Source organism: Stylophora pistillata, chromosome 12 (genome assembly GCF_964205215.1).
Source record: "Stylophora pistillata chromosome 12, jaStyPist1.2, whole genome shotgun sequence".
In the NCBI taxonomy this organism is placed as follows: domain Eukaryota; kingdom Metazoa; phylum Cnidaria; class Anthozoa; order Scleractinia; family Pocilloporidae; genus Stylophora; species Stylophora pistillata.
Genome location: NC_142530.1, coordinates 4,889,820 through 4,903,221, shown reverse-complemented (window position 1 = coordinate 4,903,221; position 13,402 = coordinate 4,889,820). Strand labels below are relative to the sequence as shown.

The 13,402-nt window shown below is 41.2% G+C and overlaps 1 protein-coding gene across 2 annotated transcripts in view; it reads left to right on the top strand.

Annotated features, from left to right (window-relative positions):
- The window catches only part of LOC148718486 (uncharacterized), a 153,811-nt gene that overhangs the window by 23,803 nt on the left and 116,606 nt on the right, over positions 1–13,402 (top strand). The window contains exon 2 of one of the 2 annotated variants that reach the window (XM_088741008.1): positions 2,705–2,728. In XM_088741008.1, coding sequence (XP_088597134.1) covers positions 2,719–2,728 — 10 coding nt within the window. In that variant the 5' untranslated portion in view covers positions 2,705–2,718. Of the gene's footprint in view, positions 1–2,704; positions 2,729–3,674; positions 3,706–13,402 lie in introns of those variants that run through there. The other variant, XM_088741009.1, reaches the window with a different exon arrangement.

The window sequence follows — 13,402 nt, the reverse complement described above, 5'->3', positions numbered from 1 at the left end:
TTAATTGCACTTTTAGACAAATAGCATGCCATTAGCTACACTGAAAGGCACATTAAAGAATGCTATCTCAAAGTAGAAAGTCTGAGACATTATCAGAAACCTCTTGAATGGACCAGTCTGCCTATATGAGGCTGGCGCACTTTCAGTATTTATCGTTCTGTTGTAAACATTTTGCTTAAGTATTGATCAATCTTTAGTTCAAGTAATCACGAATCACCCATTGAATCCAAAGGTTCTTAGAAGAACTGACCTGCAGCTTGGTGTACTGAATTGTAATCCCAGTGGGAGATAAGTCTCGTCCTACCACTACTCATGCGAGAATGGACTGGTGTAAATTGAATTCTGCTAACGATCAAGTCATTCCGTTTTAAGAGATCCGTTTAAAGCGTTACCTTCTCGGACGGTTACTTGCGCTAAGTATTTGAGCGTGTGGGCGCTTCATTTTCAAGTTGAATTCATTAGGTTTTGCTACGAATGTTTTCTGTCTCCCTCCAGAAGTATATAAATCTTTTGATGGACATGTAAGATCTCTCTACCTTACATCGAATCGTGTATTAGATATGATTAATTTATAGCAACTCCTCCATACTTGAGAGAGACAACTAGAGCTTGCTTCTTTTCGCCTTTTTTAACTCGTGAATTGCGCGCATGCGCAAGAGCGAGTTGTAGGTATCGTGTGATGAACGGCGCTCGCTAGCTCACTCGGTTGGTCGATTCCTGTAAACTTTTTTCTATTCTAGGCTTTTGAATGCATTTGATAGTTTTTGCCAAGTGATAAACAAACGCAATGGCGACCTTTGTTGCTAAGAATAGTGTTGGGGTGAAAAAGAAGCCCATGATAATCTTGAAAGAGTAAAAACGTATACGTTTTTCATTTGTGAATTTAAGTTTGCCCAATCTCCGAATACACTTTTAGCTCTTGCAGCGTATATTTCATTTATGGCGTCAATATTTCTATTTTAGATTGTATATATCTAGGAAAATGATTATGGTGTCCGAAAAAGAAAAAAAAAAGAAAACAAAGAAAGGAAGTTAAGCAAAACGCAAAATTTACTCGAGTGCGGAGGATTTGAACCACCTACGTCGCTTCCTTTTGAACGATATCTACAGCACTGCTTTTTACCGGAAGGCCACTCAGGCACCACATTACATTTACTGGAAACTTTATCTATATCTTCATTTTACATTTAAAACGCTGCTCACCATAGTCCAGTATTGAAGTGTCACTCACGGCCAACTGCTCGTGCAAAACAGGCTCCATGCGCGGTACTCAGTTGCAACACAAGCATAAGCATAAACATAACAAGCTGATGCCCAGGTGGGTACAGCTGCAACATATTTAAACATGAGCACAAGCGCTCAGTCGATGTTATGTTAAATAGGGACATGCTTGGTATAAGCAGTATAGTGCTTGCTGATTGCCGGAAAGTCTTTCGCTTATGTTTATCCTTACGCTCATGCCAACCAAGTCTTAACTAGACAGTATGAGCATTAAAAGAAGGTAACGTTTTGATAATCTTATGCATATATGCTTATCCTTATGTCCGTGCGTTCCATCCAGCGCAAAAGCTTTTACATGCATATCCCTATACTTGCATCGCAAGTAAATACTGAGCTCAATATTGGAACAATAGTTTTGTGATAAACAAAACAGCACCCTTTTGAACTTTTTTTCCACAAACCTTTACAGTAAAATCTGGAACAGTAATTGTCTTACACTAAATCCTAATCACGCCATATTTTCTGTCTTTGATGCCTAATTTAATTTCACATCATATTCCTCATAATGTTCATTTACCAGTCTAACGATTCATACCCTAGTATGGATATCAAACACCCATTTGTATTGACGACACAAATTACATTGGCTTATTCAATTCACGCGTTGGCTCACAGAGCCTTTGATTGCTTTTTGCTTTTTTCTATGACAACCTTATTGCAATTAGGTGTATATGTTTCCACTCCGGAAGTCAGTTCTGTCGCTAACCAATTTTACTCGCGACTAGAAGTTAAAGGACTTACATAAATGTGTTTTTGTGATATCTCAAAACCTTTAATTATGAGCAACAGAGCTTGATCCTTATTAAGGCAATCGTTTAGTTCTTAGTTAGGATATCTGAGACACTTGGCGGCTAAAATTGGCTTCCCTATTTGACGGTTGACGGTAAAAATATTGCGTTTTTGACGGTTGAAGGTTAATATTGTGGCCATTTGATGGTTGACGGCTGACTCCATTGGGATCCTCAATTAAGCTCTACAAATGTCTACAAAAGATACTGTCTCATTGTATGTTATATATGCTCTACATTTTGTCTTTAGATTTTCATTTATCGTATTATGCGTTGGTTTTGTTGTTACAGCGAAGATAGCGTTGTTGCAGTGACAAATATTTTCTGCGACAGATATCCCATGTAATTAACCATATTAATAAATAAATAAGAATTATTAAAAAATAAAATATGGTCTATTAACTTTTATTCTCGTAAATAAAACAAACCTGGAGTTCGGAGATATTTTTTCAGCTAAGTTGGTGTTTCATTATAACAACACTTCGCGGGAGCTAATGCTTGGAAAGAATGATACATTATACAGCTAGTCAGCTTATCAGTTATGGACTGGGATGATTTTGCAAACCTTATCCTTTTTTTCCATTTTGTTTTTATTTCGTAATTGATAGTAATTCCTCTCTTTGTTTTCTTTTCAGCTTTCGGGAGGCTCATGAGAGAAGGTAACTATTTGCATTAATAGATTATGGTCATCATAGAAATGTTTATTAACAGACAATCTGTACATGCTACTGAAGCGACTTCACAGAGTTACTTTGTATGTTTGAATGATTAAAGTAAATACACTCAGCGATACTGTTTCAGGTTCGTGTTTTTTCTTTTTATTTTTATTGCGCATTCTATTACATTAACTAATTAAACTATCTTACTATACATGATCAACAACATGAACACTAGTAACACGGTCAAATTAAAAGGGTCTCAATGGGAGGGGGTTCACGTTGCCGGTTTACAGTTAAAAATAAGCCCTTTTCAGTAAATGGTTTGAACCCGGGGGTAACATGTGAAGGTGTGGTCTGATCGTCCGGGTGAGTGTAGTCCTGAGAAGGAATGTTGTCGGTGGTATTGACTGACGTTTCGACAACCTGTGCGGAAGTCATCATCACTTGACTCTGATGATGACTTCCGCACAGGTTGTCGAAACGTCAGTCACTACCACCGACAACAGTCCTTCTCAGGACTACACTCACCCGGACGATCAGACTCCACCTTCACAACAAGCCCTTTGGACGGTTGACTGTTACATTTTGGGTTATTTGATGGTTGGCGGTTAATGATTGGGAATAGGGAGCTTAAGCAACCACGACGACGAACGGAGGACGACGACCGGAAGTAGCGAGAACGTCACTGCGCAAGCGCGAACCAAGAATTCCGTCGTCGTCTTATCGTCGACGACTTGAGATGGACCAGTTTCAAGTCGTCGTGAACTTCCGAACTTCAAAGCAGTTTTTCTCATCAAAAGGTGCGGCTTTATTGTCGTTTTTTTGACAGTCTATGGCCGGTTGGAGTTTGTATTCGCTTCTTCGGTTGATTTAAACCTCCCTGTTCAGTTTTCTAAACAAATAAAATTCGAAAACCCACTAACTCATTTTCCTTCCTCCGCAGAACAAATGTCAAGTCAAGCGGTGAAAGCGACCACGTTAGGTTTAAATTTATTTGAGTATATTTTATGAAAGAGTACTGTTTATCATTTTTATTGAATGAAAAGGTTTAAATGGCAGTGCAATACACCACTGCTTTCGGTCAAAAGCTGTGTGTATGGAACTGTCGGTTTATTGCTACTAAAACATTTTGCGTGTTGCTGTTCTTCCGTCGAGACGCTTTAAACAGCAAAGAATTCTTTAGATCGGTGTGTCAACATGAGCGTGCGTGAATACCTCTCAGGTTTTGCGAATCTATTTTCGAAATGTTTGATAAAGATCTAGATTTACAGCGATAAAAATTATTCCGACAAAATCACACGGGAAAAAATAGTATTCTTGTTTGAAGCGCGACGACTGATCTGTGTCGATCGCTAGCTAGCATTGATTAAAATTGACAGACTTGAGTCGTTTGCTCGCCAAAGGAAGGAGCATCAAAGGTAGAACATATCAGGCTAAAGCACGTTGAAAATCAGGCAAGCCTTGGGCAAAATAGGTTTGTTTATACCAGCAACACTTAGAACTGAATTTTAATCTCGAATAACTTCCGTAAAATTTATATTTTTAACTTTTATCATGCGTAAATTATTGTAAATAAAGCTAAAGCTTAATAATTCCTTGGACTTTTGATGTTCAAGAATTGAATAACGTACTCTCGAACTTTCGATAAAGGTGAAAATTTTGATCCATGACCGAGAAGAAGGTTTTGGAGGTCTCTGAACGATGTCATTTCGTAAACTGACGAAGCGAGAATAAACAATAATTTCAGACGTCGTCGTCCTTGAGCAACTTCACTGCTTAAGTTTCATTTTCCCGCTAAAAACGACGTCCTCGTTGCAGACCCTCCGCGATTGCTTGACGTCGTCGTCGTCCCTTTCGTCGTGGTTGCTTAAGCTCCCTAATGTCGTTTATAAAACGAGCTTAACACGCGAAATTTGGCTTTAATTTTTCATAATGACGAGTTTGTAAAGAACTGTTAATTTATATCACCTTTTACTGATAAATGACCAACGTTTTACGATACCGGAAGTGTTTCCACACCTGAAGTCAATTCTGTCGCTAACCAGTTTTACTCGCGCCTAGAAGTTAAAGAACTTACATAAATGTGTTTTTTGTAATACATCGAAATTTTTATTTATGAGCAACAGAACTTGACCGTTATCAAGGCAATCGCTTAGTTCTTAGGATATAAAGAGGTCCATCGAGGAGGTTTCTAACAGTGTCTCAGACTTTCTTCTCTTAGATAGTGTTCTTTAATGTGCTTTTCGGCCCAGCTAATTGCATGGTATTGTCTAGAAGTGTGTGTGTCTGTGTGTGTGTGTGTGTGTGTGTGTGAGAGAGAGAGAGAGAGAGAGAGAGAGAGAGAGAGAGAGAGAGAGAGAGAGAGAGAGAGAGAGACTTTACAGTGCCTGTTTAGGTAGCCCGCCTAGAATAAGTTTGCTAACTGCGGGCTTCAAAGAGTTCAGACTATACATTTTTTATCCGTGAATAAAAGTTTGACCAATCTCCGATTACACTTTTGTCTCTTGCAGCATATTTTTCATTTATGGCGTCAATGCTTCTTTTTTTAAGTGTATATCTGTAGGAAAATGATTATTGTGTTCGAAGAAGAAAAAACCAAGACAAAGAAAGAAAGTTAAGCGATAGCTTGCGTATGTGTGGAAATAGGCACGCGGGTGATATTTCAAAAGGACTATGAAAATTTGTCCCTGAGCGAAGTAGCTGGTGTAACAAAACTGCTTGACATGTTGAATGTTTCGCTTGTATTGCATGCTTTGAGTTGACTTTAACTGGACTTGATCCCCATGACGTGCTATCACCTGGCATGGCTCTTTCTCGTAATGTGTTGACAATTTATTCTCCTTCCTCTTCTCCAGTAACACAAAATCTCCTTTTTGTATGCATTTCTCAGCTTCCCAATGCCTCTTGTCGGCATGGTCAGCCCCAACCTGCTTTTTTTCTGCATCGCGATCTCTGGCCTGCTCATATCCCGGGTCCTCAGATTCTTCTAGATCAGCAACCTCTGGCAACTTAGTAGACAATTTCCTCCCGAATAACAGTTCTGCTCGGCTCTGGCCAGTTGTTACATGCGAGGTGGAACAGTAGGCCAGAAGATACTTATTCAACTCTAGTCTCCAGTCTCTCTTCTCTGCATGGGCCACTCTCATTGCTTTCAAAACGGAACGATTTTGTCTTTCGACTTCCCCATTTGCCCTAGGCCATAGTGGCCCGTTTCATTCAAGTATCCTTCCATTTCTGCGGACGCTAGGTTGGGTCCGTTGTCCGTTCTCAGGGTATTAGGTACCCCATGTCTGGAGAACTGTTTATCTAAACACTTGATGATCGTCTCAGAAGTGGTAGATTTAATGATGTTAACTTCCACCCATCGGCTGAAGTAATCCACTCAGACCAGCAGATATTCTCCTGTTGGCATAGGCCCAAGTAAGTCCAGTACTAGATCATGCCATGGCCTCGCTGGCATCCTGGTTATTTTAACAGGCGGAGTGATTGCCTCCTTTGTGACTAGTTGGCACCCGTAACCTTCCCGGCACTTCTGTTCCACAGCCTTATCGACTCCTGGCCACCACACTTTAGACCTGAGTCTCTCCTTCATTTTGACGATTCCATGGTGACCTTGGTGCGCGAGTTCCAAAACCCTTAATCTCAGCACTTTGGGTATCACAATTCGTGTTCCTCGTAGTATAACTTGACCAATGAACGTAAATCCGTTGTGCACCATCAAAAATGACCGTGGGCCCTTCTCCCAATTACCACTAACAAGGCAAATATGCACTGCTTGTAACTCCTCATCCTCTGCAGAGGCACTCTCTATCTCCTGGATCTTAATGGCTATGGGGACTGCCTTAAGAGCAACCATCCGAACATGTTCATGATGATAACGACATTTCTCTGATGCTTGGAGCGTTGTCAGACGTGACAGGGCAGCAGCAATATTATCTCGTGATACGACGCAGCATACCTTGTAACTATATGGTTGCAACCGCAACACCCAGTGTTCAATGCGTGCTGATGGCTTGGATCCTCTAGAGTAAATCACCTTTAAAGCCTAATGATCTGTCACCAAGGCAAAGGTCTGCAAACCGTACAAGTATTGGTTGAACCATTCGCACGCCCACACTAGTGAGAGCGCTTCTTTTTCTGTGTGACTTTATCTCCTTTCTACGCAGCTAAGGCTCCTGCTAGCGTAAGAGACGGCTCTGCTTTCACCATTCTTCTCCTGGACTAGCACTGCACTTAGCCCCACCGGCCTTGCATCAGCTATCACTCGAGTATGTGCCTCTTTGTCAAAGTATGCCAGAACAGGTGCCTTGGCTAACTGCTGTTTCAGTTCCTGAAATGACGCTTCTTGCTCACTGTCCCATACAAAGGGTACTCCCTGCCTAGAGATCGTTCGTAGAGGTTCTGCAATGGTGGCAAAGTTGGGAATAAAACGTGCACTGAAGCCAACCATCCCCAGGAAGCTTCTTACTTCTGTTGGTGTGGTTGGGCGGCTTGATTGAAGTACATCACGGACTTTCTCTTCGGTTGTACTGATACCGTACTTTGACACTAGAAGTCCCATGAAGACTACTTTGTCCATCCTGAATAGCCCTTATCGCATTTGTGTCTGCAATGCAAAGGGTCCGCGGAGTTACAGTTTCAGGACGAGGCTATCGGGTCAATGTTTCTCGAGGAATACCAGAAACACTCCATGTCTGACCATATAACTCTGGAATCTATGTATTTCTCTGCTGAGGAAAAGGTTAAAATTCTTAGTCCTTGCATCACGAAAGGAAGATTTAAAGAATGGCTGTCATTTCGGAAAGGAACGGCTAAATTTGTCGCGTTTGTTCATGACTACGGTTGTTTTTCCTTTGTCGGCCTTTCTAAGGTTTAACTCAGAGTCACGTTTCAAGGCCCTCAGCGCCTTGCGTTCAGCCTGAAGCAAATTATCTTTTCGCTTTGTAATTTCTATTTCTAAAAGGTCACTTTTAACCTCTTCTAAATAGCTTTTAAGGGCTACTGATTTTTGTATTGGTGGTACCCATGTAGATTTGACGTGGCAGGGATGGGTTTTTTTCCTCCCCTCTGAATATGTAAATCAGACGCATTCTCCTTGCGAGCTGATCAAAGTCACACAATAGTTGTTGTCTGATCTGTTTTTGTTTTGTATCGGGTGTTGAAATGAATTTGAGCCCTTTTGCCAATAAATTAATCTGGTCGTTTGTAACTTCTTTATTTGAGAGGTTTTTTATGTGCGTTTTGTTCGCCTCTAGTTTGATAGTTGAACTTCTTTGGCAAGACCGCGGTTTCGATCCTAAGCTCGTGGATCTCGACAGTTGCCGATTCACTGAATGGACTGTTGCACCCGTTCGCAATACATTGTCTAACCATGACGAGAACACGCTGTATCCTTAAGAAAACGAATAAAAATGCCTCCAAACGTAGCCGTTTGCCTCGATTTTACTTGAAAGTTTTACCGGTGTGACCCGAGAGCCTCGTTTCGAAACTTCAAAGTGAGCTGAGCTCTCGTACAGTGGGCGTAAATGCGATAAGGGCTATTGACACTTCTGAGGGTTGAGGGTGAGATTCTTCTCCTATAATCGCTGTAATACTTTATGAAGATGCCTGTCATGCTCCTCATTATTCTTGCCATGCACTATCAAGTCATCGGCAATGTTCTAAACCCCACCCATATCAGAGACCACTTGTCTCATTATCTGCTGATACTTCTCTGGTGCTGAGTATACTCCGAAACTCAGAGTCTTGTATCTGAATAATCCATCATGTGTGGCAAATGTGGTTATATCTCTGGAGTCCTCATCTAGTTCAGTCTGGTGGAATCCCAGAGAAAGTTCCAAGTTGAAAACACTGCACTGCCATTGAGATTTTCCAACACCTCGCTCACCTTCGGGATGGGTATCCTTTCACGAATGATAGCTGCATTTGTCTTCCTCATATCTACGCACAACCGGATATTCCCTGATGCCTTTGGCGCAATCACCACAGGACTAACCCATGACGTCGGCCCATTTACTCGCTCCACTATACCCTTAGCAATTAGGTCTTCAACTTTCGCAGTTACTTTCTCTCACCGTGCAAATGGGACACGCCTTGGTTTCTGAGCTACTGGTGTCACCTTTGAGTCGACGTGTAGTTTCAGTTTGTAGTCTTTTAGCTTGCCGACGCCAACAAACACTGTTGGATACTTAGCCTGAAGAACTGGGGCTAAGTTCTAGCCAACGACATTGCACTACACAAACGCACTGCTGACGCTCGAACTAATACGAAAGAGACCCAGAGCTTGTGAGGTTTCGTGGCCCAGCAGACACCTTCCACTCTTAGTGACTACCAAATGCGAACCTATCCTCTTATCACCTGCGGAGATCTCAACTTTAACGTGGCCAATCACTTCCAACTCCCTCCCGCCATACGCATACAACCGCATGTAGCAATCCTCCATCTTCGCGTTAAGGCCTTGGGCCTTAAGTTCTTCATATTTTTCCACTCCTCTGAGGTTACCTACTGAGCCTGAATCAATGAGTACTCTTGTTGTAATGCCATTAAAATTCACTTCCAGCACTCGTTCTTTGAGACGGGTTGAATTGCATGTTTCTCCTTGATTCTCTGTAACTGCAAATGGAAAAGCACAGTTCTCCTCGCTGTCAGATGCGTTCTGATCGCCCACGAAGTTAGCATCGTAAGACTGGCGTCTATCATAATCCCTCCTTTGCTGATCCGGTTTACCTCCAGTTGCATAATTACCACTCTGTTCCTTACAACACGAAGCAAAATGACCATTCCTCCCACATTTTTCACATTTCTCTCCTTTTGCTGGACAACTCCTATCAATGGGCAGATGCCCCTCTCTTCCACAATTGTAGCACTTTCTGGGTTTATCATCTCTTTTTCCTTGTCTCGTCTTGATTGCATTGACGCTGTCTCCTTTATTACCCCTGGGTTCACAGTCATGTTTGTTGCTTGTCTCCCTGCCGCTTCCCAAGCACGAGCTTTATCTGAGGCTTCTTCCAGTGTAATATTCCTGTGTTCCAACAATTTCCTATTAAGCTCAAAATCCGTTAACTTCTCAATCAGCTGACCCCTCAAGTTGTCGTTCAAACTCGTTCCGAAATTGCGATGCCTAGCTTATTTTCTTAGGCGTGCCATAAGCTGGTCAGCGGTCTCCCCCTCCTGCAGTGTCAGCTGGCGAAAAACATGGCGCTCGTAAGGAATATTCTCCTCAACGCGAAAGTAGAAATCCAGCTTGCGAATAGCGACCTCATTAGCGTTATGACACTCCGCTGGGATAGGGCCAGGATCTTGAAAGTCTTCGAATATGTCTTGCACTTTCATACCGGCGAAATGCAAAAGTTTAGACGTCTTCTTACGAGCATTGTCCATGCCCTCCTTTCCTTCGGCATAATATTCGAACGCGCGCTTCCATTTACGCCACCTGTCCGCGACTTGCGGAACTTGTCCGGATAAATCTAATGGTGGTAAGTGCTTCTCACTTATATTTGGACCATCCTCGTCACCAATGTAATATTCCTAGAAGCCACTAAGGTCAATAACTCGAACAACACACCGTCACCCTTCAAACTCCCGCTCTTTTCACATACACGCACACTCTCTCGGTCACCTGACCACTGTGTATAGTCCCGGTTGTCCACAGGACACCACACAAACAATTGTCGTTGCTGAAATACTCATTTTATCACTATAGATGTACAGATTATTTAGGAGCGTTCGATTCCTTAAATTACGTACATATACATATTGAATGCATATCCTCCATCCGTACGTACGTGGAATTAATTTTTGTGATAGGCGCTAAGGAAATATAAAATCGATGAGGTGACTCTGTTGACTATGTACACTAGAAACTCGCTGATTGTTAGTTATTTTATTTTCGGACCAGTCAAACTTTAGTTTCAAAGTCCAGCTTACGTGAATTTACCACGGATGAGTCAGTCTCACATTCAAATGGTACTTAAAATATACTTAGTCGCTTAGTGACTTAAGTCCCTTAGGCTTTTTGAAGAGGGAGAGGTGAACTGGTCGAAGTGACTCACCCAGACCCCTCTGTCGTTGTGTGCATAGCTTCCCTGAGGTTCATAGATGCTCACTGAGCCAAAATGGACAACTTTGCTCCACAGACTCGGCTGACTATTAATTCCTTTCCTTTACACCTGGCCAGTCTGCATCCTTTCGATGAGTTTATAAGCGATAAGTTAAATTTCAAAGTGAGTGCACGGATTTGAAGAAGCAAGTAACATTGCGTGGCAATTAAGACAGGTCCAATATATCCTGTGATCAAGAGAAATTTTTCCTGCAAGAAGTGGTCACTTGAACTAGGTTCATCTTTAACGTACGCAGATCCGTTAGAAGCGTTGCCTTCTTCTTTATGTTTCCACGTATTTCGAGCGTGCGGCACTATATATAATTCAAGCTTTAGTCTTAACTTTGTGCCACAGATTTTTTTGTGTCCTCCTTCAGAGGTAATTTGACCTTTTGATGGCCATATAAAGTCTCTCAACCCAACATCGAATCGTGCTTTCGATATGATTAGTTCATAGCAACTCCTCGTTACTTAAGAGAGAGAATAAGAGGAAAACCTTTTACCTTCCCGAGATGGAATGAACGCAAAGATAATAGGCTGTGACAGGAGCCATTATTTGGAGCGTCTCACTCCCATGGTGAGCCTATGTTAAGGCATTTTCACTGAACGCTTTATTTTTTTAGACTATCTTTTCGCGGGAAATAGGCTACTTCAACTCACATAGTCACGAGTCAAGTTATAAATTAACTACACGCTAATCGTGATTGGTCGGAGGGCTTCCGTGGGGAACCCATTTCGCACTCTTAGGATTTCATTTATCACCGAAATTTCATTTGCTCGAGCCTTTGTTGTGTTGCAGCTCAAGGAAAAGTATGGTGTTACTTCCTGGTTTTACTGTACATTGTACCTTTTGTGAACGTCAGAGATGAATTAGAGTGGGTTTCAAGTGACCCACGTCTACCCCTCCCCCCCGTCCTCTTTTATGCGCAGGTTTCCTACGTGTGATGTGTGTTCAGGAATTTGAAATAGGTGAAACGACTATGTTGAGTCGATCTTTAATACATGTCCTTGTATACATGTTCGGAATGTTGCACATGATGTTTTGGTGATAGAAATTTAGCCAGGTTTTTTTTTTTCTCTTGTGCACGAGAGGTTTCTGTAAAATCAGTAGATTAGTGAGATGATTTATCATTATTTAACCTCGGTGTCAGATGTTCTATTTGAAGTTTTGTTTTTCGAAAGAATTTCGTTGAAAGCTATCGGCTATTATATCGATCCATTTTTATGCGTTAAATCAGGCTGTGCTTAGCCATTACATTTGGCATCGATATAGTTAGTTTATTCCCTCCAAAAATGTGACCAAAATTGAACTAAACTTTTCATTGTTTAGTCCACAATCGATTATTATCGATACGGTACCTCAAAAGGTAAACTGTCGATTCACCAACGTGTCAGTTCGTCAACGTCAGTTCGCCATCATATGAGGTCGATTCGCCAACGTCTAATATCAGTTCGCCAACGTCCAAAATAATTATAATTACAAATGACCATGGGATTAAAATTTTACTCTTTATGTGATCACGAGTGTTTGTAGGTTAATATCTTTAGAAATTGTTCGTTTCACTCTCCCCAATCTCTCATTTCCTCGACGGCTGATCGTGTCTCAAAAAAAAAAAGATTTTGAAAACCATGTAAGGCTTTTACCCAGTAGAGTCAGTACAAACCTACTGTAAAAGATTTTTATTTAACGTTCAGTAGTTAATAAATAGCTATTGGCTCCCAAGATATCCGTTTGATTACCCGTGGAAAAGCGTTATCATTATTCACTCGTTCACTTGCATCACAACAAGTCAAACAAAGTCCGTTGACCAATCGACAGCCGATCGTAAAACCTTTTAAAAGTCATTGATCGATCGACGGCCGATCATATTTGAAAAGAACTCGAAAACCATGCACGGCTTATACCCAGAGGACGACTGCAACAAGTGAATAATAAACAATGCTTCTTCATGCGAAATCAATGAAATATGTTGGGAGTCAATGGCTATTTATCAATGCAAATATTAAATAAAAATATAGGGCTTCTTTGAAATGTTCATCAATGCTCGGCAATATCAGTAGGGGATTGAGATGATTGATATCTTACTCAGAGTTTTCTCCAAACTTTCTTGAGATTTATGATCTTCCACGCAGTCCTCTCTTTTGGTATAGCTTTCCAAACAGTCGGTCACTCTCGACAACAAAAACTACTCCAAGTACACGACAAAGTTCCCATATATATATATATATTTACGAACGGTTTTCCGGAACGTACCAGAAGCTTACAATATAACTATTTAAATTTGATCCTATTACATCATATAATACTGTGCAAAAGTAATGCAAAGGATAATCGCCGAACATCGCGGTTATCGCGATATATCGGCGATATTTGAGCGATATTTTAGTATGGGGAGAGAGTGCATGGTAATGAATCGTAGTAGATGTGGTTATAGTTTTCTCTTGTTATTATTATTTTTTACTTTTTTGATTTCCGGAAGCAGTGAGTCTCCTTTTTGTTAATACACAAATGACTGTATATGAAAATTATACATGTTAAATGCGGATTCATTAAGAAATGAAAATGAGAGGGAGTT